The 26,168-nt window shown below is 38.4% G+C and overlaps 2 protein-coding genes across 3 annotated transcripts in view; one reads left to right on the top strand and one right to left on the bottom strand.

Moving 5' to 3' along the window:
* Nucleotides 1-7,739, top strand: part of WDR19 (WD repeat domain 19) — a 105,518-nt gene extending 97,779 nt beyond the window's left edge. Inside the window, exon 37 of the mRNA XM_077758930.1 lies at nucleotides 7,254-7,739. The gene's annotated coding sequence lies outside the window, so the exon portion shown is untranslated. The remainder of the gene's footprint in view (nucleotides 1-7,253) is intronic.
* A 2,207-nt stretch (nucleotides 7,740-9,946) lies between these two features.
* Nucleotides 9,947-26,168, bottom strand: part of RFC1 (replication factor C subunit 1) — a 78,187-nt gene continuing 61,965 nt past the window's right edge. Inside the window, exons 14-25 of one of the 2 annotated variants that reach the window (XM_077758931.1) lie at nucleotides 25,851-25,963; nucleotides 24,001-24,115; nucleotides 22,146-22,237; nucleotides 21,807-21,944; nucleotides 21,566-21,661; nucleotides 21,343-21,441; nucleotides 19,861-20,015; nucleotides 19,634-19,751; nucleotides 17,383-17,528; nucleotides 13,487-13,700; nucleotides 11,462-11,653; nucleotides 9,947-10,457 (exon numbers count right to left, since the gene is read on the bottom strand). In XM_077758931.1, the coding sequence (XP_077615057.1) occupies nucleotides 10,374-10,457; nucleotides 11,462-11,653; nucleotides 13,487-13,700; nucleotides 17,383-17,528; nucleotides 19,634-19,751; nucleotides 19,861-20,015; nucleotides 21,343-21,441; nucleotides 21,566-21,661; nucleotides 21,807-21,944; nucleotides 22,146-22,237; nucleotides 24,001-24,115; nucleotides 25,851-25,963 (1,562 nt within the window). In that variant the 3' untranslated portion in view covers nucleotides 9,947-10,373. The remainder of the gene's footprint in view (nucleotides 10,458-11,461; nucleotides 11,654-13,486; nucleotides 13,701-17,382; nucleotides 17,529-19,633; nucleotides 19,752-19,860; nucleotides 20,016-21,342; nucleotides 21,442-21,565; nucleotides 21,662-21,806; nucleotides 21,945-22,145; nucleotides 22,238-24,000; nucleotides 24,116-25,850; nucleotides 25,964-26,168) is intronic. The other variant, XM_077758932.1, reaches the window with a different exon arrangement.

Here is a 26,168-nt window from a genome sequence, read left to right as displayed (position 1 = left end):
GTGTAGTCTTACCTGTTTATATCTGCTTTGCTGCCTTGCTGCCTTTGCTTTTGGGGTCAAATCCAAAAACTCATTACCAAGACTCATGTCAAGGAGCTTACCCCCTATATTTCCTTCTGGGAATTTTATGCTTTCAGGTCTTATGTTCAAATTTTTAATCCATTTTGAGTTGACTTTTGTGTATGGTGTGAGCTACAGTCCAGTTTTCCCAGCACCATTTATTAAAGAGCTTCTCCTTTCCCCATTATATATTCTTTACTCTTTTGTCCTAAATGAATTAACCAATGCAACTGTTTTTATGCCAATACTTTACTGTTTTGATTACTATAGCTGTGTAATTTAGTTTAAGGAAGTGTGGTGCCTCTAGTTGTATTCTTCTTTCTCAAAATTGCTTTGGCCACTCAGGGTCTTTTGTGGTTCCATACAAATGTTAGGATTGTTTGTGTTCTATTTCTGTGAAAAATATTCTTGGAGACTGAGAAACATTGCATTGCATCTGTAGATTGTTTTGGGTAGTATGGACACTGTAACAATTTTAATTCTTCCAGTCTTTGAGCACAGAATATCTACTTATTTGTCCTTAATTTCTTTCATCATTGTCTTCTAGCTTTCAGTGTACAGGTATCTCACTTCCTTGGTTATATTTATTCATAGTATTTCATTCTTCTTTATGCAATTGCAAATGGATTGTTTTCTTGATCTCTGATAGTTCATCATTAGTATATAGAAATGCAACTGATTTTTGTATATTGGTTTTGTATCTGCAGCTTCACTGAATTCATTTATTAGCTCTAACAGTTTTTTAGTGGTCTTTACAGTTTTCTATATAATATCATGTCTTCTGCAAATAGTGACACTTTGGCTTCCTTTCCAATTTGGATGTCTTTTATTTCTTTTTCTTGCCTCATTGCTGTGTCCAGGACTCCCAGTACTATGCTTAATAAAAAGTGGCAAGTGTATGCATCCTTATTTTCTTCCTAATCTTAGAGGTAAATATAAGTTTTTAACCACCAAGGAGGATAGCTGTGGGCTTGTCCTATATGGCCTCTTTTATGTTGAGATATGTTCCCTCTATAACCACTTGGTATAAACATTTATCATCAGTGGATGTTGAATATTGTCAAAATGCTTTTTCTGTATCTACTGAGATGATCATATGATTTTTTAAATAATTTTTTGTTTATTTTTGAGAGACAGATAGTGAGCAGGGGACAATGGGCAGAGAGAAAGGGAAACACAGAATGTGAAGCAGGCTCCAGGCTCCAAGTTGTCAGCACAGAGCCCAACACGGTACTCAAACTCACCAACTGTGAGATCATGACCTGAGCTGAAGTTGGACGCTTAACCGACTGAACCACCCAAGTGCCCCTATTCTTGATTTTCTTAATGTGGTGTATCACACTGATGTTTGTGGATGGTGAACTATCCTTGGATCCCTGGAATAAAATCTCACCTGATCATGGTGTATGAACCTTTTAACTTACTATTGAATCCAGTTTGCTAATAGATTTTTGTATTTTATGTTCATCGGGCATTTTGGCCTGTAATTGTCTTTATTGTGGTGTCCTTGTCTGGTTTTGATATCTGAGTAATGCTGGCCACATAAAATGAGTATAGAAGTGTTCCCTCCTGGTTTTTTGGAAGCGTGTGAGAATGATTGGTGTGAATGGTTTAAATGTTTGGTAGAATTCACCAGTGAAGCCATCTGGCCTTGGACTTTTTTTGCTGGGAATTTTTTTGGTTACAGATTCAATCTCCTTTCTAGTAATTGGTCTGTTCAGATTTTGTTTCTTCATGATTCAGTCTTGTAAGATTCTATGTTTCTAGGAATATATCTATTTCTTTTCTAGATTGTTGGTATATAATAGTTCATAGTGTCTTTTACGATCTTTTATATGTGTTATCAATTGTAATATCTCCTCTGTCCTCTTTTTTTTCTGTTGGCTAATCTAGATAAAGATTGGTCTGTATTCTTTAACCAGCTCTTAGTTTTATTGCTTTTTTTTTTTTTTTTTTTTTTTTTTTTTTTTTTTTTTTTTACTGTTTTTAGTCGCTGTTTCAACTTTAGGTTTAGCTTGTTCTTTTCTAGTTCCCCAAGGTGTAAAGTTAGGTTGTTTAACTTGAGTTCTTGTTTCTTGACATAGGCATTTACTGCTAGAAGCTTCCCTCTTAGAACTGCTTTTGTTGCATCCCGTAAGTTTTGGTACATTATCTTTCCATTTTCATTTGTCTCCAAGTATTGTTTTTTCTTTTGATTTCTTCCATGACCAACTGGTTGTTCTTCAGCATGTTGTTGAACTCCACATATTTTTTAATTTTCCAGTTTTATTTTCCTATGACTTCCAGTTCCATACCACTGTGGTTAGAAAAAAATGCTTGATGTGATGATGTCAGTCTTTTTAAATTTATTGACTTGTTTTTGTGGCCTAACCTATGATCATTCCTGGAGAATGTTTCATGTGTGCTTAAGAATGTCTATTCTGGGGTGCCTGGGTGGCTCAGTTGGTTGAGTGTCTGACTTCAACTCAGGTCATGATCTCACAGTTCGTGAGTTTGAGCCCCATATCAGGCTCTCTGCTCTCAGTGCAGAGCCTGCTTTGGATCCTCTGTCTCTCCACTCTCACTCTCTCTCTGCCCCTCACCCACATTGTGTGTGTGTCTCTCTCTCAAAATAAACATACTAAAAAAAGAAAGAATGTCTATTCTGCTTGGAGGGAATATTCTGTAAAGATCTGTTAAGAGCAATGTTTACCTACTGATTTCCTGTCTGGATGATCTAGCCCAGAAATGAAGTCCCCTACTCTTACTATATTGCTAGTTCTCTTTAGATCTGTGAATATTTGCTTTAGATCTTTGTTTTTTAATGTTTCTTTTGAGAGTGAGCAAGTATGGGAGGAATAGAGAGAGAATCCCAAGCAGGCTCCATGCTATGAGCATAGAGCCTGACATGGGGCTTGATCCCATATACCGTGACATCATGACCTGAGCCAATAAAAGGAATCAGCTGCTTGAGAGAGAGGAATCTCTCTCTCAAGAGAGCCACCCAAGCACCCCTATTTTTTTTTTTTTAACATCTATTCATTTATTTTTGAGATAGAGATTGTGAGCAGGGGAGGGGCAGAGAGAAAGGGAGACAGAGAATCACAAGCAGGATCCACCAGCACAGAGCCCAACACAGAACTCAAACTCACAAACTGTGAGATCATGACCCAAGCCAGTATCAAGAGCCAGTTGCTATCTGGGCCACCCAGGTGCCTCTTGCTTTATATCTTTAGATGTTCCTATGTTAGGTGCGTACCTACAAATGTTATATCCACTTTTGCGTTGACCTCTTTATCATTATATAATGACCTCTTTGTCTCTTATGACAGTGTTTGTTTTAAAATTTATTGTCTGATACAAGTAAAGCTATTCCAGTTTTCTTTTGGTTCCCATTAGCCTGGAATAGCTTTTTCCATTCCTTCACTTTCAGTCTGCATGTCCTTAAAACTGAGTGAGTCTCTTGTTAGCAGTAGGATTGATGGATATTATTTATTTAATCCATTCAGCCACTCTTTTGATCAGAGAATTTCATCAATTTATATTTAATGTATTGATAGATATGGACATACTGACATTCTTATTGTTTTCTGGATGTTTTGTAACTTTTTTGTTCCTTTCTTCTCCTGCTTTGTGATTTAATTATTTTCTATAGTGGTATGCTTAAATTCTTTTTATCTTTTGTGTATCTACTACAGACTTTTGTTTTGTGGATGCCATGAGGCTTACATAAAACCTAACCGTGTATTTTAAATTTGTATCAAGTTCAAACACATTTTAAGGCTCTACGTTTTTAGTCTCCCCACCCCATCTATTTTTGATGTCATAGTCTACATTTCTGCAACTTGGGTGTCCATTATTGTCATTATAGTTATTTTTACTACTATTATAAGTGATTAGCCCACCACCATCACAACATAAGACTATTCTGAATTTATACATTAACTTTTAAGTATTCAGATTTACACTTTCATACGTTTTCCTCTCATTAATCAACACTTTCAAGGGTGCCTGCCTGGCTCAGGTGGCTAAGCATCCAACTTGATTTCAACTGATCTCCTAGCTTGTGGGTTCAAGCCTCACATCAAGCTCTGCACTGATTGATAGTGTGAAGCCTGCCTGGGATGCTCTTGCTCTCTCTCTCTCTCTCTATCTCGCTCTCTTACACACACACACACACACACACACAGAATAAATGAATAAGCTTTTTAAAAAAAATCAGCACTTTCAGCTTAAAGAAGCCCCTTTATTAACATTTCTTTTAAGGCTGGTCTAGTGTTGATGAACTCCTTTAGTTTTTCCTTGTCTGGAAAACAGTCTTTCAATTCTGAAGGACAGTATTGCCAAGTAGAATATTCTTGGTTGGCATTGTTTTTCTTCCAGCAGTTTGAATATATCATGCCACTGTCTCCTAGTCTGCAAAAGTTTCTACTAAAAATTTGCTGATGGTCTTATTGGGGGTTCCCTTTTAATGTAACAAGTTGTTTCTCTCCTTTAGCTTTTGGCAATTTAATTACAATGTGTCTTAGTGTGGGTCTTTTTGGGTTCATCGTTTGAAACTCTGGGTTTCCTAGATCCGGATGTCTGTTTCTTTCTCCAAGTTAGGGAAATATTCACTCTTTTTCCTTTCCTTTTAGGATCCTTATAATGTGAATATTGGTTGGCTTCATGTTATCACACAAATCCCTTAAGCTAAGCTATAATCACTTTTTCATTTGAGCTTTTTGCTGTGCTGATTAGATGAGTTTCATTGACCTGTCCTCAAGTTCACTGATCTTTCTGTTCATTTAGTCTGTTATTGAACCTTTCTATTGTATTTTCCAGTTCAGTAACTATATTCTTCATGTCTGTGATTTGTTTGGTACTTTTTTCACTTTGTTCATGAGTTGTTTTTATGACCATTATTGTAAACTATCATGTAAATCACTTAATGGAGATTAAACAAAATCTCCATTTTGTTAAGATCATCTTCTGACATTTTATCTTTTTGGTTTTTGTTTGGAACATATTCCTGTTTCTTCATTTTCATTGACTCTGTGTTTAGCTCATGCATGAGCTAAAACAGCCACGTCTCCCAGTCTTGAAGGAGTGGGCTCATGCATGAAATGAGCCAAATTGTTCAACACTACCCTGGCTCTATCTTCTTTGTTTCTAGTGGCTCCCAGTAGCTGAGGGTATGCCAAGACCTGTCAGTATCCCAAAGTGGGGATCTCACTCAGCACGTAGATGCTAGCCTCTGGAGAGTGTTGCAGTTGGCCCTGAAGTATGTGTTAAATTAGAAGCCTGTCCCTTGGGCCAAAGCTTTTAAGATGGCCTTTTTCAGACAGACTGGGTACATTTCAGTCTGCTGCCTTTGTGCTGGGCCCTGGGGGATAGCCACAGTGGGTCTATGTGATCTTATTTTGTTTTTTGTTTTTTCTTTTTTTTTTAATTTTTTTTTTTAACGTTTTCTTTATTTCTAGGAGAGAGAGAGAGAGAGACAGCGTGAGCAGGGGAGGGTCAGAGAGAGAGGGAGTCACAGACTCTGAGACAGGCTCCAGGCTCTGAGCTGGCAGTCAGCACAGAGCCCGACGCGGGGCTCGAACCCAAGAACAGCGAGATCATGACCTAAGCAAAAGTCGGACGCTTAACCGACTAAGCCACCCAGGCGCCCCTATGTGATCTTATTTTGGACTGTTTTCTTAGTTTGCCATGTCCTTGTAGGTCTCGTGGATACAAGCCTCATTGCCTTTTAGAGCTAGATGTTTTGGAGGCCCGTCTCTAGTGTGGAGATCTTAAAAGCGAGGGCACCAAACATAGGGCCCAAACCCTTCACTCTTCAGGGAAAAAGCTGGTAACTGTGAGTTACATCCTGGTTGTGTGTCATTATGCTGGGGATGGGGTTTAATGCCAAGATTTTCTGACCCTCTCCTACCCAGTTTGATGTGGGTTTTTTCTTATTCACCTGATGTGTAGGACTCAATTCCTTTCAGAGGACTTCTTCCATATGTAGCTGTACATTGACTGTGTTTGTGGGAGGGGTGGTTGAGGATCTTCCTACATTGCCATCTTGAGCCAGAACCTATCTTATAATTTTTGTGGGTCAGTAGGATAGGCATGGTTTAGCAGAGAGACTCTGTTCAGGGTCTCACAAGGCTGCAATTGGTTAGAACTGCAATCTCACATAAGGCTCAGTGGCTTTGTCCAGCGTGTTTGTTGGTGGAATTCCATTCTTTACCATCAGAGTACTGAGGACCTCAGATCCTAGTAGTAGTCCTCAATTTTCTAACACATGGCATTCCCCACAACATGGAACTGTGCTTTCAGTCCAGCATTAAAGAGTCTCTTCCAAGCCTGTGAAGTTCAAGGGTTTACATGGCATTAATAAGCAGATTTGGTGGCAATGCTCTTTTCAGGATATTCTCCCCCACATTTCAGTAGTTCTGGCAGGCCCAAATTCTGTTCTCTAAACTCTACAAGCTAGTAAGACTATGATTTTACTGTCATCTCACGGACTTAACCTCAGGGGCAAAGGCATATAAAGATAAATCTTACCCAGTAGACTTCTCTTCTTTCAAGAGTGACACCTTTCCAATTTATACCAGCTTTTGGTTGCTCTCCAATGCCTTTGAATAGTCTGTCTCAGGTTTATAACTATTATCTGCGAGAGGATAATCTGCAATTCTGCCAGATTAGGACATTGCTTACATTTTTAATAATCCTACGTTGACTCTCTCCAGACACTATCCCTGCATTAAAGCAGAGCCTTAGACCATGGTTCATAAATACCTGTATATATGCTTTAGTAAGTTATGATTGTGCACCATCTTTTGAAAAAGTCACTATAAATGTCTTATCATACAATAAATATTGGTTGAAGTGAATATTCATGGACTCCTTTTAGACAAGGAACCACTAACAACTATTTCATTTCAGGAAAGTCTTCACAGATTGCTGAGCACTTACATTGCATTTCCCCTTCTTCTGAGTAAAGCTGCTATTATTAGCACCCTCACTTTATAATAATAGTTCAACAGCTTGCCTGTGCAATTTTAGTCAAGGCCAACATTTAAACTCAATACTGATTATAGACCAGAGGTTGCTAACTTCAATATGGTCATCTTGCTCCACATTCCAGAAACAAGCAAAAACTTCTTTGGTATAGCTTTATTACTATGTACCGCAGTTATCTGAAATGCTTCTAAAGACATGTGGGATTTTTTTATCTTTTCTAGATAAAATGTTCCTGGAAAGATAGCATTTTTCCATAGGAGGCTGTGTGGTTGCTGGATACAGAAAAAAGAAAGATTCTCCAGGTCACAGATATTGTACAACTGCCATTGTAGAGTGGCAAAACAGTGACATATAACCTTGATGTTTATTATACTTTGTATAGTTCCTCTTCAAAGACTTACATATTCTCTGCACTGTTAATAGTAACCTATGACATAACTGTAAATATTCAACTTTTTAATAACTTTTATATTTTGAAATATTTCCTTTAAAATAAAATTGTTGACTAGATATTTGTAATGTTTTCCTGGATTAAGGAAGAAAAAGATAGCTTTGCAGCACATCATGAAGTGTGGGCAGCACATGTATCAGTTAAAAGTATGAAATGAGAAACTTAACAAAATCAAGCCTATTTAGCAGAATCAGTCTTAGACTAAAAACACCAATTTGAAAGAATGAAACTATAATAAACCATAAGCTTTTATCTATCTGTCTATCTCCTGAGTCATTATACTTCATAGCATACTGTGGAATTCCTTTCACAAAATTAAATCATATGACTTCTCCTGAAAACATACATTATACAGAATCTTCCCTCTTTGTTATCACACACACCCCATATTTTTCACACACCCCATATTTTTCCTACAACAGTATATCCTTCCCTGCCACTCAAGGCCAATGTCACCAAAGTCTGAGTAGCTGGCAGAAATGTAGCCTCACTTTGAATGTTTCAGATGATAGGATTTTACAATACAGGCACCAGCATCCCGAGCATTACAAAGGTACCTAGTGACACCTACGAGCGTATGGTAGACCCCAAAGTGCCAGTAATGTTTTATTGCATCTAAGTATCCACATGCATGATGCCTCCAACATTATGATCCTTTCTTGCTCCCACAAATGCTGGCTAGAGAATAGGCCAAGTAAAGCCAATGCTTTACTAAGTGATAGAAGTCATTATCATTAAACCCATCTATCAATCATCTCCTTGTTTTCCCATTATCACTGGAGGGATGTTGTAAAGTTAGAATAAGAGCCATAGGCACCTGGGATCTGTGAAAGTAAAGCACATTATATTTGGGGAGTTATGAGCCTTAAACATTCACTAATAAGCATAATTACACCAGAACTTATTTAGGAAGACACTACTCCTAGTACATAAGTCACTGCTCCTTGTTAGTAACTTCAAGAGGCCAAATAATGCTGCTGCAAATAATGGACTGCCAAAACTTAACAGGAGGAAGGATAAAGCACAGTAGTTTGTTATAGCTTCCAAAATGGCCAAGCCTCAAAGGATCTCAAAACAAGTATGCAGTTTGCAGCAAAGATGTGAGGCATCAAGTAGCTCCGACAGATCCATGTTGCCATTCTCATGTTTTAGAAAGCATATTTACAATCTCTGATTCTAAAAAAAAGTTATACACTGATTATGCCAATCATAATAAACAAGTGAAGGACACTATTCACTTTTCTGACTGCAAGGAGAATATACTCCCTTTCTTGGGGAGGAAAGAAAAAGTAGGCAGACAAAAAGAAATAGAGGTGGAAGAACAATCGTGAGAAAGCCATGCTCACCCCACAGGTAAGGTGAAGCAGCTGTCAACCAACGATATCTTCACTGAAGCAGAAATTTCAAGCTGGGCTTTAACAAAGAGAGGGGCAAAGCTTAAGACAATGTTTTTTTTTTTTTTTTTTATGTTTTATTTATTTCTAGGAGAGAGAGAGAGACAGCGTGAGCAGGGGAGGGTCAGAGAGAGAGGGAGTCACAGACTGAAACAGGCTCCAGGCTCTGAGCTGGCAGTCAGCACAGGGCCCGACGCGGGGCTCGAACCCACGAACCGCGAGATCATGACCTAAGCGAAAGTCGGACGCTTAACCGACTAAGCCACCCAGGCGCCCCTTAAGGCAATGTTTTATTCCCGTAATGAACTTAGTCCATGTGAAAAACATTTTTCACACTCGTAAATACACTTTAAATGTCGCAAGAACTTTGTCTCACCTCCCAAACAAGACTGTCAATGACTTAAAGGGACGGATTAGTATCCTAATTGTACAATCCTCTTAGCCCATACCTCTGAGCGTTTACTGACAAAATTTTTAAATGGCAACTAAACTGCAGGCTAGTTCCACAGCCTCAGAGCTCCTCAATAAGCACAGTTACAGGTACAATTTAAAATTCTAGTACAATCTGTGGAATCTGTCACAGGGCAAAAACCAGATCTCCCAGAGACAAAGTAAACAAAAGCGAGGGTTCGTTTTGTCCCAAGCCAGAGTGAGACTTAGACTCTACTGGTTTGAACCTGATGAGTTGAGACTGTGGAGGGATAAAAATGTGGCAATCCTTCTGCAGCCCCCGCCCCCCCTCCGCCGCCATCCTCCAGGAATACCAAACAGGCCTTTCCATGACATGCTATTCACAAATGGAAAGATAGCTAGCACTTAATAGAGGTGATCAAGTTGGGAATTAATTGCCAAAGTTCTGTTTTACACAGCTGGTTAGTGAGAAATACAGTTAGCTTCTTATCCAATCATTTGCAAACTTAATAAAGTAAGTAATATACCAACATACTATTTTACTGTACACAATGACATTCTTAAGAATTTGTACATGTATCAGGTGGAACATTTTTATTCCTCATTTATATTTTGTAAGATATTTGACAATGTACAAAGAATACCCAGTTCTACGTGGTGACTGTTTTGTATTAATGATTTATTTACAAAATTTCACCACATAATAGTAGCTACCTTTTTAAAAAAAAAAATCAGCATTGGTCCTATAAAGGCCATTAGGATAAATTCTTAAGCCTACAAAAGTTGCCTTAGTACCAATGTCTCCAGGCATATTATTGTTAACTAAAATCTGACTCCAAAGCCCACATGTAGTTGACAGGGGACAGTGGAGGACCCAAGCAGTCCTATCAACCTCTATAAGAGGTGTATGTTAGCCTACTGGTTACATCCTTCTAGCGGTACCACCATTTACTTGTAATGGGACTACCAAGTTGCCCCATTATGCTAAAATATGGTTCCTTTGGAAAAAACAAGGCATTCTCTAGACAAGCTAGACTGGTCAACAGGGTGAGTAAAAAATGGCTGTCAGTAGTGGAAAAACAGTTTCATTTCTTTGAACTTTTTCCTTTTCCTTTTCTGGACTCCTTATCTTTTTCTGATTTTGAAGGCTTTGAAGATTTTGTCTTTTTCTGTTGGGAGAGAAGAATGCACAAAATAGTTAATAGCTATATTCATGAGGAAATGCAATAAGTTAATTTCTACAATAAAGCAAATCTTTACCTGCAACTTAGTAAGAAGAAAGGTTGTAAACATATTCAACTACTGCTACCCCTGATGAGCTTACTTTCAAGCAATAACAGGGCAGGATAAAGCCCTCAACTACGGAAAAGCTATTTAGAATCTAGAACTAAGATAGGTTACCCAGGCAAGCAGTTTCTTGAATTTGGCACATAGGTATATTTAGGAAAGACAAAATGAGCAGGAGATACAAATAGGATAACGTTTTAACAAAGAACTTCCTTTTCTTTTGGTTTCAGATTAGAGATCTAAACACGTTCAGTTTGAGAAGGGGAGAGAGGGAGACAACCTCTTATGTGTACACAAGACTAGAGAACTACCCTGGAGAAGGCTACCTTCCTATCCCTGCATATACAAAACAGAAATGAGGGACAAGAATGACCCACACTAAGGATAGCAAAGAACACAGACTACATTCCTGTGCCTTAGCCAATGGTAAACACTGGGCTGATGCCATGAATGATTTTAATCTTTTCTAGCACAATACAAGGATGTTTTATTCTGAGGAAACTTCTATAGGCAGTTCAATGGCTATTGCGAAACATAAAAACACAGAAGGGAGAAATGGTTTCACTGAAAATGTTTTTCTTGATTAAGCTGTAAAAATCTGTGTCTAGGGTAAAGCACATGCCAATGGCCAAATAAAAATGGTATTTTTTTTCTAACAGAGCATATGATGATCAATATGATGGCCTATTTTCTTGCTATCTGGCTCTTCCACTATTATAAGCAGCTGTTTTTAAGAATAAAATCTATACCTTCTCCACCCTCACTCAATGTGATGAATATAAAACTTAAATAGGCCCTGAATAATTTCAGAAGCAAGTTATACACAAGAAAAATAAACTACTAAGGGACTATCATGGTATTTCCTGTCTGCAGCTTAAAATATTACCTTGATCATTGCATCAGTTTCCACAGACTCTTGGTCTTTCTCATCAGATTGAGAGTCATCTTCATTTAACTCTTCGTTGTATTCAGAATCCAGTGCTGGGCCTGTGCTGTGTCTGGGTGTCTTCACTGCCTGAAGTGAATATGGAGTAAGGTGCACTTCCTTATTATAAGTTCTTGTGAAGGCTGCTTTCACCTATAGGAAAGGAATGGAAGGAGTCGGTTTAAAATCTAAGTGCCCAACAATCCTTTTAAACAGTTTGGTGAGGGGCGCCTGGGTGGCTCAGTCGGTTAAGCATCCAACTTTGGCTCAGGTCATGATCTCATGGTTCGTGGGTTTGAGCCCCGCATTGGGCTCTGGGCTGACAGCTAGCTCAGAGCCTGGAGCCTGTTTCAGATTCTGTGTCTCCCTCTCTCTCTCTAACCCTCCCCTGCTCACACTATCTAATGCTGTCTCTCTCTCAGAAATAAAACATTAATGGGGCGCCTGGGTGGCTTAGTTGGTTAAGCATTCGACTTTCGCTTAGGTCATGATCTCGCGGTTCGTGGGTTCGAGCCCCGCGTCGGGCTCTGTGCTGACTGCCAGCTCAGAGCCTGGAGCCTGTTTCAGTCTGTGACTCCCTCTCTCTCTGACCTTCCCCTGCTCACGCTGTCTCTCTCTCTCTCTCTCCTAGAAATAAATAAAACATTAAAAAAAAAAAACATTAAAAAAATTCTTTTTAAATAAAAAAATGAACGGTTTGGCGAGACCCTGCCAGATCCCTAATGGATGCTGCAAAATATTTATGTAAGTTCATGTAAGTGTATGTATACACATTTTTCTATAGAGAAGTCCCATATTTTTCATGACATTCTTAATAGAGCCTATAACTCAAGAAAATAAGAACCAGTATTTGGGACCATTAGGAAGGAAAAAAAAAAAAAAGAACTGTAACATTTTTGCTTGTTCAGTGCATTCCACAGTTCTACAAAGTGAGAAGCATGGTGAATCAATAAATCAAAAAAGACTTACAATAAGGTACAAGTTGGCCTTTATCACAAAATACATAAATTTACCATCATGATAGTGGTTACTTCAAAATACTAAGTAACTTGAAAAGTCTTAACTTGAAGCTTCTAAACATGACTGTAGAATTACTCCTTGAATTCTAACAATGGAGATCTCTTGTGAGAATTAACTCATAACCATAAAGTCAGATCAAAATTCTGGAGAAGGCAAGCCACATGGAATAGGTCTTCTAAAACAGCACCAAGAAGGGGCGCCTGGGTGGCTTAGTTGGTTAAGCGTCCGACTTTTGCTTAGGTCATGATCTCACGGTTCGTGGGTTCGAGCCCCGCGTCGGGCTCTGTGCTGACTGCCAGCTCAGAGCCTGGAGCCTGTTTCAGAGTCTGTGACTCCCTCTCTCTCTGACCCTCCCCTACTCATGCTGTCTCTCTCCTAGAAATAAATAAAACATTTATAAAAAAAAAATTAAAAAAAAAAATAAATAAAAAAAACAGCACCAAGAAACAGGCACAAGAGTGTAACTTTGTCACTGGTTTTTTCATGCCCATTATACAAAAAACAAAACAAAAAAAAACAAAAGACCTTATTACATGACAGACTGTCCAACTATGATAAATACTAAATTCATACATTAGGCAGACTGAGAAAAAGTATAAAAATCCTCAGTCAATAAACACTTCTTTCTTTTCACAATGTATTACCACCACCTTACTACTTCCCCAGGCTCATCTACCTCCCCTTAGAGGGAATACATTTATATTTGCCTCTCAGATTTCATGTCTTACTTTTCCACTCTGCATAAAGCAATGACAAAACTACAAATTTCAAGGTCAAATCCAGAAGTCCATTCTTAATACTGTACTCAAATAGTATCTTTGGAAAGCATTGGCCATAAGAAGCAAGAGACATTTAAGGAGAAAAAAAATTAAACCTTTTTAAAGTACCTACAACATCTCTGAAATAGTCCTAGTACAAGCCTGGTAATCAGAAAGTGATGGAGAACAAGTGGATTACACAATTTACCTTGGGATCCAGCTTGGAGAAGAGACTAGGTTTGCCTCCCCAGCTGCTAATTTCCATGATATTCTCAAAGTCTTCTTTCATCAAATAGTATGTGTCCATAAGAGCGATAACGTCCTGTACTCCTTCTACCCCTTGGGAGATCAAGGGCTGTACAAGTGCATCCCTTATATGTGACAGATAATCCATGTTTACAGTCCTTTTGCTGGAATAAGTTCTTAAACCAAAACAAAAGAGACACACGTATAGTCAATGGCAAACCACCACCAACTCACGTCATAAGGTGCGGGAGTTCAATTCACTTTTAAAAATGCCCAATGTAATGTCTACTATTTAACAGCCGGTATAGGGAAAGCCCAGCACTCCATCAGGGTAATGGATACACACCAGTGTGCTCAAAGGAAACGTAACTACTTATCTGGAAGGCAGCTATGCTCACCACTATACCACCAACGCCATAACTACTTATCTGAATCAGTGAATGAATAACAAAAAGCAGGTTCTACTTCCAACCTACTCTTAAGGCCTAGGCAACAACATTTCTATGTGCTCATACTTATTATAGTCAAAGATTGCGCATTCCCAGTTCCAAATATTAAATGCATCAGTAAAAGGCAGGGAGATTTCCTACCAAGTGCCACTGTTACTTCCTACATAAGGGTCTGTAGCACCTTTTGATCTCTGATTATAACATGAAAGATTACATAGGAATGTTTCCCTCAGGGGCGCCTGGGTGGCTTAGTCGGTTGAGTGTCCGACTTTCGCTCAGGTCATGATCTCGCGGTTCGTGGGTTCGAGCCCCGCGTCGGGCTCTGTGCTGACTGCCAGCTCAGAGCCTGGAGCCTATTTCANAAAAAAAATAAAAAAAAAAAAAAAAAAAAAAAAAAAAAAAAAAAAAAAAAAAAAAAAAGGAATGTTTCCCTCATATTTCCTCATACTGTACTGTTACTCTGAAATCCTTAGTTTTAGAGCAAGGTTTCCCCAAAACTAATAAAACTGCAAAAAATGTCCCTGTAGAATCACAAGGTGGTCCACACTGGTGAGGGGAAGGCTTTGGCATAAAGTCTCTGATTTCCTGAGAACTACAATGTTATCATGAAATGACAGTTTCTCTCTCTCAAATACTGTCACTCAAAGACAGAAAATAGCTGAACAAAACAAAATGTGACCAATCTAAATCTTTCCAACCCAGCTGCCTCCATCATCAAACCAGGCAATCATATGTATGCAAATTTCAAACAAGAAACCTCAAAAACGGTTGGGCTTCAAAACCCATAAAAATTTAAAAATTACTACTGGGTCCTGCCCTTGCTTTTAGGTAACTGAGTCTGAATCACAAGAATCCACACAGTTCTCTTGATCAGAAATCTAGAACCTTGTCCCACAACTGCTTTACTACCTAGTCAAAGAATCCCAAAATCTCCTATTTTTTCTTAAGTTTATTTATTTAGAGAGAAAGGGAGGGGGCAGAGAAAGAGAATCCCAAGCTGGCTCTGTGCTGTCAGCATGAAGCCTGACATGGGGCTCCATCTCACAAACCAATGAATCATGACCTGACTCGAAATCAAGAGTTGGACGCTCAACCAACTGAGCCACCTAGGTGCCCCCAAAAACTCAATAATAAAACTCACCCATTTCCTCTAGATTCAGTCTTCCGTAACCAAGCACACTAGTTAGAAGACAAATATGGGCCCATAAGCCCCAGTGCCTAAGAAAATCATGAAAACTTTTCCAAAAGTATTTTCTTACATTTGTTAGATTACTGTTACCTTCTACTAAAAATCACAGAAATAACTGAAAAAGTCTAAAGGTATCATCTAATGTTCCTAAATCAAGGGTTCATAACCTCAGAAGTCTGCAATTCCCCTAACATTATTTGAACATTAGTGCATTTGGGGGTAATAAAGATCAAAGAGCTTTCAGATTCTCAAACGCATCTATAACCCCAATAAGAACTAATGAAAAATGGAAGTGCGATTTTATTAAGAGAAACTGAGATCTATAAAAGTTCAATGACTTAATCAGGGTAAATAGAAAGGTTCTAATTTACTTTAAAAACTGTGAAATGCACGACAGGTGTCTTTGATGATGACAATGTCCTGTATATGATTCATTAAGAAACATTTATTGAGCAATTTTATCTCCTGGATGGGTAAAGCCCCAGTTCCTACCACCAGAAACGTTCGATCTAATGGGAGAAGGGGACAGACATACAAAAAGCACAGCCACAAAACAAAATGGAAGTCCTGTGCTCACAATCTACATGAACATGGTGGGAGCATTAAAGACACCCCCAGGGCACAGGGATGTATCACCTTTAAAAAGCAGAGGGCAGGGAGTAGGAAAAGAACTGAGAGCTGGGCCCCTCACTTGATCAAAGAGAAGAGCAGTGGGGAAAACAGCCCTCTCCAGTTTTGAGAGGCCGCTGACATCCCTTGGCTCATGTCCCTCTTCCCATCTTCAAAGCCAGCAACGTACCATCTTAAAAATGTCTTTTCTCTCTGACTTGACACTGCTCCGTTTTCTTTTTGTAAAGATGTTTGTTAAGTACATTGGGCCTGCCCAATGGGCCTCAGATAACTGAGGACAAACTTCTCATCTTTTTAATTTTTTAATGTTTGTTTATTTTTGAGAGAGAGCAAGAGTAGGGGAGGGACAGAACGGGGTGGAGGAGAGAGAATCCCAAGCAGACCCCCCACTGCCTGTGCAGAGCCCAACACTCTGACCTGAGCCAAAATCAAGAGCTGGATGCTCAATCTACTGAGCCACCCAGGTGCCCTAACAAATTTCCCAACTTAAGGTAGGAATAAATTTGTATTATTTTAAACCATTAAGTTTTGGTAATTTGTTACAGGAGAAATAGGAAACTAAATGAAGAGCAGCAAAAAAAAAAAAAAAAGACCCATGCCAAGGCTAAAAAGAGGGAACATAGAATTTTACAAAAACTGAAGAAAGGAACTATTTCAGCTCAACTTCAAACAAAAGTTAAGAGTGAGCCAATATGGGGGCACCTGGGTGGCTCAGTTAGGCATTCCAATCTTGTTTTTGGCTCAGGTCCTGATCTTATAGTTCATGAGTTCAAGCCCCATATCAGTGTGAGACTGCCTGGGATTCTCTCTCCCTCTCTCTCTCTGCCCTTCCTGTTCTCTCCTTCTTTTCTCCCTCTCCCTCTCTCAAAGTAAACTTACAAAACAAAAGTGGACCAATGTTAATATTCTCTCCGGAGATCAGAAAGAGAAGACTGCTCAAGTGGTTCTTCATGGTTACAAATGAATTCCTAAGGTTCACTTAATATTTGTGTGCCTATACATTTTCCACATTTCTAAACTTTAACAAAACAAGTTACGAATTTTTGAACTTCATTAAACTTCTCCAAACACACTGGTTTTGGTTTTCAATCATCTGTATGTCTGCCTCCTGTTGTAATATGCTAAACTGTATCCCCTATCCTAAATGACCAGGTCAGCTTTGTATTAGGGTAGGTAAAAATTAGTTCATTTATTTAAACAGTCCCCTTGTCCCTATTAAATTATTTGGAAGCTGAGACATTATGTACGCCTACTAGTAATAAGCAGAGTCACAATAATAAATAGTAACATTACCTCAGATTTACAGAGCTTTTAAAATTCTTAAAGTTATAGCACATCTTACCATCTGGGCTTAAATTCCAAAGTATCCTTTTAAGTGATAAAACAATTGTTATACTGATTATAGATAATAAAACTTGGGCCCACAAAATATAAGGAACTTATCCAGGATCATTTATCTAGTTATAGTAAAATAACCTAAATCCATTATCTTTTGCTTATGTTATCTTCCGTAGATAAAGGCTAAATGTGCTACACCGATAAACCATGGAGTAATCATGGAGACACGGAGTAACAGTACTCAGTACTTACCTGAGACCCATGTGCAGTGCTAGGTCCTGTACAATACGATCATGTTTGCCAGCAGAAGAGTACTTCCCCAACCAGCTTGGGAAGGTAGGAAACTGGGTCATGTACCCCCTCATTAACTCTCCAGGAAGAACACTGGCATAAATGGCCTGAAAAGAAAAGAAAATGCCATTCATAATCTGAACTTGGTACAAAGCTTCCTACACAGCTGCTGGCTTCCAAGGAGTGTCTGGCAAATGAAGCAACACTGTCCCAAGTACCTACTTCCAGGGCGTCACACTCTTCCCCTCTGTATCTTATCTGTTCGTATGGCAAACTTCTCCCAGAGAGAACAACAGATTGGTCCAAAACATGTTACGGTCCTCAGAGAGATCATCTTGTCAGTTCAGGCTTCTCAAACAACTGATCCCAACATACCAGTTACTTCATTGTGTCAACGTCACAGAAAAGACTTTAAGAGGAATGTGATTATCCTTAACATAAACTACTGATAGCACAGGTGAATCAAAACATGGAAAATTGAATAGAGTATTTTTTTTTTAATATTTTTCAAATTTATTTCTAGGGGAGAGAGAGAGAGAGACAGCGTGAGCAGGGGAGGGTCAGAGAAAGAGGGAGATACAGACTCTGAAATAGGCTCCAGGCTCTGAGCTGGCAGTCAGCACAGAGCCCGACGCGGGGCTCGAACCCACAAACCGTGAGATCATGACCTAAGCGAAAGTCGGACGCTTAACCGACTAAGCCACCCAGGCGCCCCATGAATATTTTTAAAAGGTATCCTTGAATATCTACTAGACCCAGGGCTCATACTTTTAAAGTTGGAATTATACATAAATTTTGTATCCTGCTTTATTTTAGTAACATTCTCTCATAAGCATTTTTTCATACTAGACAATCTTTATAAATAATTATAAGGACTATATAATGTTCCATCAAGAGTATTAACCATAATTATCATTCTCCTATTGCTGGACATGGAGGTTTTCTCCAATTTCTTATGCTATAAAAACTAATGCAATATTTTTGTACATTTAGCTTTTCCTATGTTTAAAATTATTTCTTGAGGATAAAATCTTAAAGGTACAATTATTAGTTTAAAAAATCAACACTTTGGGGGCACCTGGGTGGCTCAGTCAGTTAAGTGTCTGACTCTTAATTTCAGCTGAGGTCATGAACTCAGTTTGTGAGATGGGAATCCCGTGTCAGGCTCCACACTATCGGTGTGAAGGCTGCTTGGGTTTTTCCTCCCTTTCTCCCTCTCTCTCTTTCTTTCTCTCTCTCTCTCTCTCTCTCTGCCCATGCTCACTCTCTCAAAATAAATGAACTTTTAAAAAAATGAACACTTTTAAAACATTAAGAAAAGGGATTCTTTATATCCAGAATGAATATTGTTTTACTAAAAACTGTTTTCAGATAATGTATAGGTTGAATTAAGAGAAGAGTAGGCCTTCCGGAAGTCCCTTGATTATTATTACTCAGGCCAATAACACAGTACAAATATGCAAAGCAACAAATAACACTCTTAATTATGACAGTTTGCAAAATTCTGTTCTGAGTAGAAGCTACCAACCTAGATAACATACTGAATATAAAGCTGCCTTATCGGCAATGAAGAAGAAAATCAGAGAAAATTCACATATCAGGGACCCCTGGGTGGCTCAGTCAGTTGAGCGTCCAACTTCAGCTCAGGTGAGTTTGAGCCCCACATCCAGCTCGCTGCTGTCAGCGCAGAGCCCACTTGGGATCCTCTATCCCCCTCTGCCCTTCCCCAGCTTGCACTCTTTCAAAAATAAGTAAACATTTAAAAAAAAAAAAAAGAAAAAGAAGAAAGAAAAAGAAAAAGAATTTACGTATCAGAAAAGTGGCTGACCTACCCTGGCTATCCTACTGTAAGTAGGAGCTACTTAGAAACCATCTGGGAGAGCCAAGAATGAGAAAAAATAAATAGATTCTTAGGGTAAAAAGAGAGCAAATAGAACTTTTGACTAACATCTTATTTATGACCAGAATCTTATGTTCCTATTTCTATAGGTCCATTTATATAAAAACATTTTGAAACACTGAAAAATAGGGCTATTTTTATTTGACGAAATAGACAATAGTGACCACAGAGTATTTTAATTGATAATAGGCTATTTTTGCCATAAGCGCCATAATGTTTATATGGTATTTCAAGTAACTGCAGGAGCTGAAAGCTGCTTTGTTCTCTTTAACTAAAGAAGAGTCAGCATTTTAAGGACAGCCCTGTGCTTACCTGCGTGGGCAAAAGACTCCAGTTTTGCTTACTCCGGATCTGGCGGTCCACTAGGTCACCATCACATATGCTATCTGCTGCTCTGCTTAAAAGCATCAAATGCTTTTTCATGTCACCCCTGCAGAAATAAACCAGTCTGGATTACAGCACTGTCCATACTTCAGACCCCTCTCTCCCAGGTATCTGGAGGGTATGAATTCTACCCCTCACTAGCTCTGAACACTCACCCTGCAGCTACAGGCTTCACATGTACGTAGTTCTCCTGGACAAAGAGGGGTGCTATTGAATAATCATGGAAAAAGAGATCTGACTTGTCCATAAGCGACATATGAGCAGTCTCCTCTCCAGCTGCAAACACTTTCCGGGCAACATCAAATGGGCCCTAAAAAAAGGGAGGGACACACCTAGCAAAATGGCCAATGCCTAAAATACTGACAACATCAAATGGTGGCAAAGATATGGAGCAACAGGAACTCTCATTTATTGCTAGTAGTAATGCAAAATGGTATAGTCACATATAAGACAGATTGGCAATCTTTTTACTTATAAAAGTAAATATACTCTTACTATACCATCCAGCAGTTGTGCTCCTTGGTATTTATCCAAATGAATTAAAAACCTACTACACAAAAAAACCTGCACATGGATCTTTACAGCAGCTTTAGTTATAACTAAAAGTTTGGAGGCAATCCAGATGTCTTTCAATTAAGTGAATAAACGATGATACATACAGACACTGGAATAGTGGAATATTATTCAGCACAAACAAAAGGCCATGAAAAGATATGGAGAAACCTTAAATCCATGTTACTAGTTGAAAGAAGCCAGTCTGTAAGACTATATACACTGTATAATTCCAACTATATGACATTCTGAAAAAGATGAAACTATAGAGATAATAACAAGATTAGTGATTGTCAGGGGTTGAGGCAAGGGATGGATGAACAGGCAGAGTATAGAGTATTTTTAGGGCAGTGGAAGTATTCTGTGATACTTTAATGGTAGATACAAGCTCTGATACATTTCTCAAAACCCATGGAAGGTACATCAAAAGTGAAGGAACCCTAATGTAAAACTATGGACTTTGGGTAATAATGATGTATCAGTACAGGTTCAGCTGTAAGAAATGTACCACTCTGATGGGGCATGTTGACAGTGGGAGAGGTGGTATGAGTCTGAGGGCAGGAGATATAAGGGAAGTCTTTGTACCGTGCATTTAATTTTGCTATGAACCATTTAAAACAGCTCTTAAACAATGTTATTGATTAAAAACAGAAGAGGGAGAGAGGGGGTTAAAAACACTGTTTAATCACTGCTCTAGCTGTAATAATAAATTCTGACTACTGACTACATGAAGTAGAATAATTGATACAGTCTAGTTTCAGAGAGGGTATTAAATTATAAACCGTATGAAACAAATTATTCTGAATAGTTCCAAAACTTCAAAACATGAAGTCCATACATAAGGGACTCTGAAAAGGCCATTTTATAATTTTAAAACTTCCATTTCTCATAATTTACAATATATGCTAGTAGTCCTTGAGGAAAAGTTTATCTGAATTGGAAACTTTTAGCTGTCTTTCTTATTATAAATATTAATAGGTTCTAGAGGTGTGTCAAGGAACTATAATAACTATTAAGTTAATATAAGCAGAAGAAGAAATGCTTTAGCTTGAGAAACATACTTAAGAAATGGAAATTTATCTTACCAGTCTGATATCCTTTTTTGCTCTGTGAGAATCAGCCTTGGCCTGGTCATAGGTTAGTGCCTTACTTCGTGCACACCACATACTCAGATTGTGTAAAACCTAAAAGAAATCAGAAATAAGACATGGTCAAAGTGAGAAAACAATGCCACTCCTCCTCCCTGAAAAGTTGAAGGCATTAACTCAAAAGAATCAGCAACTGTTATATAATATATATTTAATTTACCTGTCTGATATCTTGATTGGCTCCCAAAATTATTTCATTCATAGCTGGAGGGGGAATCTTTAAACCCTCTTTAAATGCAATAGACATCATAGCACCCTGAAATTTAAAAAGAGAAATCTTAAATCATTTTTTTAACTCATATAATCAGGCACTTTTAAAATATTTACCAGGTACTTTTAAAAACCGACCAAAAAATAAGAAGGCTGGTGTGATGGGGGAAAAAATTACATCATCATCGTACCTTAATCTGTTCAACTCGAGGTCTTTGAAAACGAAGATCAAAACAATAATGAACCAAAGAACGAATCTTGGGATGATTTCTATCATTGCACATACAAATAATAGGAATTTTTGTATGTTTTATCAGACCAATTAATTCCTGAAAGGCAAATTGGCACCATAAAAATAATTATTTTAAAAAAACAAAATACTACACAATGTATATTACTTTAGGTTTTGAAAACCTCAGCACCACACTTTTAATTACTGTAAGTATCAGAGTGTAATTAGTTCTTTAAATTTTTTTAAAAAAACTAAAAATCAACAGTAAAAACAAACTACAAAAACAGTGTTTTCTTACCTGAATTCCTCCCCTGTCCTCATTTCCTGCCATGCCATCTACTTCATCCATGATGAGAGCATGTTTCGTGCTTACTGAATGGGCAGCTCCACCTGACCCACGGTGAGAAGCAATGGAATGGGACAAAAAAATAGCAATTGTTCAAATGCTGCTGCCTTATAAAAACCATGTAAAACATTTCAAACTGGTAATATAGGTTCATGGTACAAAATGCAAGAGGCACAGGCATATGCAAATGAAAAGAAATTCTCCCGCCCACCTTTGCCCCCTAGATAGGTATCCCTATATATATTAAAAATGTGTGTGCAGGGGTGCCTGGGTGGCTTAGTCGGTAAAGCGTCCGATCTCGACTCAGGTCCTGATCTCACAGTTGGTGGGTTCGAGCCCCACATCGGGCTCTGTGCTGACAGCTAGCTTAGAGCCTGGTGCCTGCTTCAGATTCTGTGTCTCCCTCTCTCTCTGGCCCTCCCCTGCTCATGCTGTCTCTCTCTCTCTCAGAAATAAATAAAAACATTTAAAACAAAACAAAAAAACGTGTGCATAAAAATAGACATCTTGATTTTATCACTTAATATGATTTGGTGATCTGTTCCTTATCTCTAGACACAAAACACCTCATTTTTTTTTTAAAGTTTATTTATTTTAAGAGAGAGCATGCACACATACCAGTGGGGAAGGGGAAGAGAGAGAGAAGAAAGAGAAAATCCCTAGCAGACTACACGCTTAGCACAAAACCCTAAGGGGCCTTGATCTCATGACCACGAGACCACAACCTGAACTAGTATCGAGTCGGATGCTTAACTGACTGAGCCACCCAGGTGCCCCTAGAACACCTCATTTTTTAAGGCTGTTTATTAATACCCCGCTTTACACATGTATCATAATTATTGTCTATTGATAAAATATGAAGATGCTCCCAACCTTCTGCTATTATAAATCATACTAAATAAATATCCTTACACATATGTCATTTTGTATATGTATAACAACTGCTAAATTCCAAGAATCAGAATTTCTAGGCTGAAGGGTCTGTATAATACAACTTTGAGAAATACTACCAGACTACTCCCCAGNAAACAGGCTCCAGGCTCTGAGCTGGCAGTCAGCACAGAGCCCGACGCGGGGCTCGAACCCACGAACCGCGAGATCATGACCTAAGCGAAAGTCGGACGCTTAACCGACTAAGCCACCCAGGCGCCCCAAGCAAATTCTTTTTAATGATTTTCTACCAATGAAAGTACCAAGAATTCAGGTGATCATGCAATATCCACCACTGGTTCTAAATATGCACTATTTAGACTGTAATTTGGGCATCTTATTTTTCCCATAAACTCTGGGAATACCAGACCACCAACTACAGCCTAAAACACAGTGGCACCTTCACAGTTTCTTCTCCTCTACTACTATCTTTACCTATATGACCTCTTACACCACAAAGGATCCTCTCTCATCCTTCAAGGCCTGTCAAACAAATGTTACCCTTATCCTAGTAGCTTTCCTCAATGCCCCAAGCAGAATCACTTCTTTCTTCATCTACAGGCCTCTATTACCTCACTCATCACACTGTATTAGTTATTTATTTACTCTCTTTTTTCATAAGATTCACCTGTGAATCCTCCAAAATTATGTGCAAAATGTGTAAACAAGCACATATATGTACTTTAACACATTCTCAGAAACCTCTAAAACCTTGGGGAAAATAAGGGAAACTACTGTGCTACAAGAGTTCTGTCATTAGCCTCAGGAGTTAAGCAGGGTGCCTGGAACACAGTTATGTTCAGTACTGGTTACTAAACACTGAAATGAACTTGTTTTCCTTACGTAGCCAAAGAAAACAGTTCAAATATCCACATACTTGAATAAAAGCCCGTGATGCTGGTATTATTCAGTGATTCAGCAACAATCTCCTTCAAACTGTTCTTACTCCGAGTGTCACTTGCATTCAGTTCCACGTAGCTATATCCTAATTCCTAATCAAAATATTGGAAACTGTTACTATCACAATGCAATTATTAACCCTCCCCCCAAAAAACAAGGCAATGAAGAGGGCAGAAAAACGACATAAGGTACGATGGCTAAAAACCATAAAGACAGTGAGATTATAATATGCCTCACAATACTGAGATTATATATATAATATTCATACACACACACACATACATAAAATACAAGTTTGATCTTAAAATCTCAGCTGATAAGTCACTAATCTAGAAGCATATATTTGAACATGCAATATTACTAAGTTTGCTTCTTTAAATCCTATAGAGAATTAAATATACCCATCCCAAGATTTTATAATATCAGATATAGAATTAATCTATTATAAGATACCAAAAATCATTCTTGACTCTTTAAGTTAAAGCATTCGTTTTCAACCATTCCAATATAAAATCTTTCCAAGCTATGAAAAATCAAGTTATTCTGACTCATTTCCCAAAATTGATTCTATTGATCATAAACATTATAAAACACCCCTCCAAAATGATGATAATAATAGGATTTTTTTAAATGTTTATAATAGAATAGAAAATATACAGTTGTTATACTAGCTAAACATTTATGCTCTCTGGTCCATAAAACAAGGACAAAATAAAACCACCAGCTTATAGGATGAGGGTTGGGAAATTCAGTAATAAATTTAAAGCAAGTTGAATATCCCTCATTTTATCATTCTGATACCGCTTCATGTATGATTTCACAGCATTCTGATACATGAATCTGGTTTGCTCTAGTGTCTCCCAATCTCGCTGTCTAGATTTGGCAGCCACACAGGGAGGAGAAAAGGCAGGCTCCCAGAGCCATAAAGAATCGGACTACCTGGGTACCACCCTCCACTGTAAGCCCATTTCCTTTGTCACATAAGGATGGTAAGAATACATATATTCAGTACAGAGAATTCTTACAAGAATAAGTAAAATATCGAGGCGCCTGGGTGGCTCAGTCGGTTAAGCATCCGACTTCGGCTCAGGTCATGATCTCACGGTTCATGGGTTCGAGCCCCCTGTCAGGCTCTGCTGACCGCTAGCTCAGAGCCTGGAGGCTGTTTCAGATTCTGTATCTCCCTCTCTCTCTGACCCTCCCCTGCTCACGCTGTCTCTGTCTCTGTCTCTCAGAAATAAATTAAAATTAAAATTAAAAAAATAAGTAAAATATTTCTATCAGAGTCTATAAGACCTATTTATATTATCTAAAAGATAATGTACCCAAGGGCTTAGCATATTGCCTGGCACACAGGTAAATATTACCTATTATTATAATTACCAATATTTAAAAAAGGATGAAAATATCCCTAGAATCAAAGTAAATTTTTTAATTTTTATTTTTTAACGTTTATTTATTTTTGAGAGAAAGAAAGAGTGCAAGAAAGGGAGAGGCGGAGAGAAAGGGAGACACAGAATCTGAAAGGAGGCTCCAGGCTCTGAGCTGTCAGCACAAAGCCTGACACAGGGCTTGAATCCATGAACTGTAAGATCATGAACTGAGCCAAAGTCGGACACTTAACCAACTGAGCCACCTTAGGTGCCCCTCCAGCCCCCACCAACAAAGTAATTCTAAAGGTTTAACTTTAGAAAAATCTATCCATAGGTTAAAATATATACAGGTTAAAATACATATACCACAGACATGCTAACACACACATGTATGTATCTCCTACACATGCCCATTTCTGTGAGCTTTCCAACTGCACGCCAGCAGGACACTCACCTGACAAACCAGAGACGCTGTGGTTGTCTTGCCCACACCTGGAGGGCCAGAGAGCAGTGCCGCTTTGAAACTAGAGCCATCATCTTTGCCAGCAAACTTACCAAACTTTGCTGCTGGAAAAAAGAAGTTCCAGAGAGTTAACTTCTATTAACTACCCAGGAGAAATGCAGAAATGGCAGGAATCATTGTGCATGAACTTGGCATCAAGAGCAGTCTTCCAGTTTACTTCTAAATTTACAGAATACTTTCTACAAATCATAAACAAGTTTCCAGGCATTTCGTGTAGCTATACTCCCTGCCTCACTTACACCCAAAATA

Source organism: Crocuta crocuta, unplaced genomic scaffold, assembly GCF_008692635.1.
Source record: "Crocuta crocuta isolate KB4526 unplaced genomic scaffold, BGI_CrCroc_1.0 scaffold223, whole genome shotgun sequence".
Classification (NCBI taxonomy): domain Eukaryota; kingdom Metazoa; phylum Chordata; class Mammalia; order Carnivora; family Hyaenidae; genus Crocuta; species Crocuta crocuta.
Note: the sequence above shows the minus strand (reverse complement) of the source record. Positions and strands in the feature narration are given on the sequence as shown.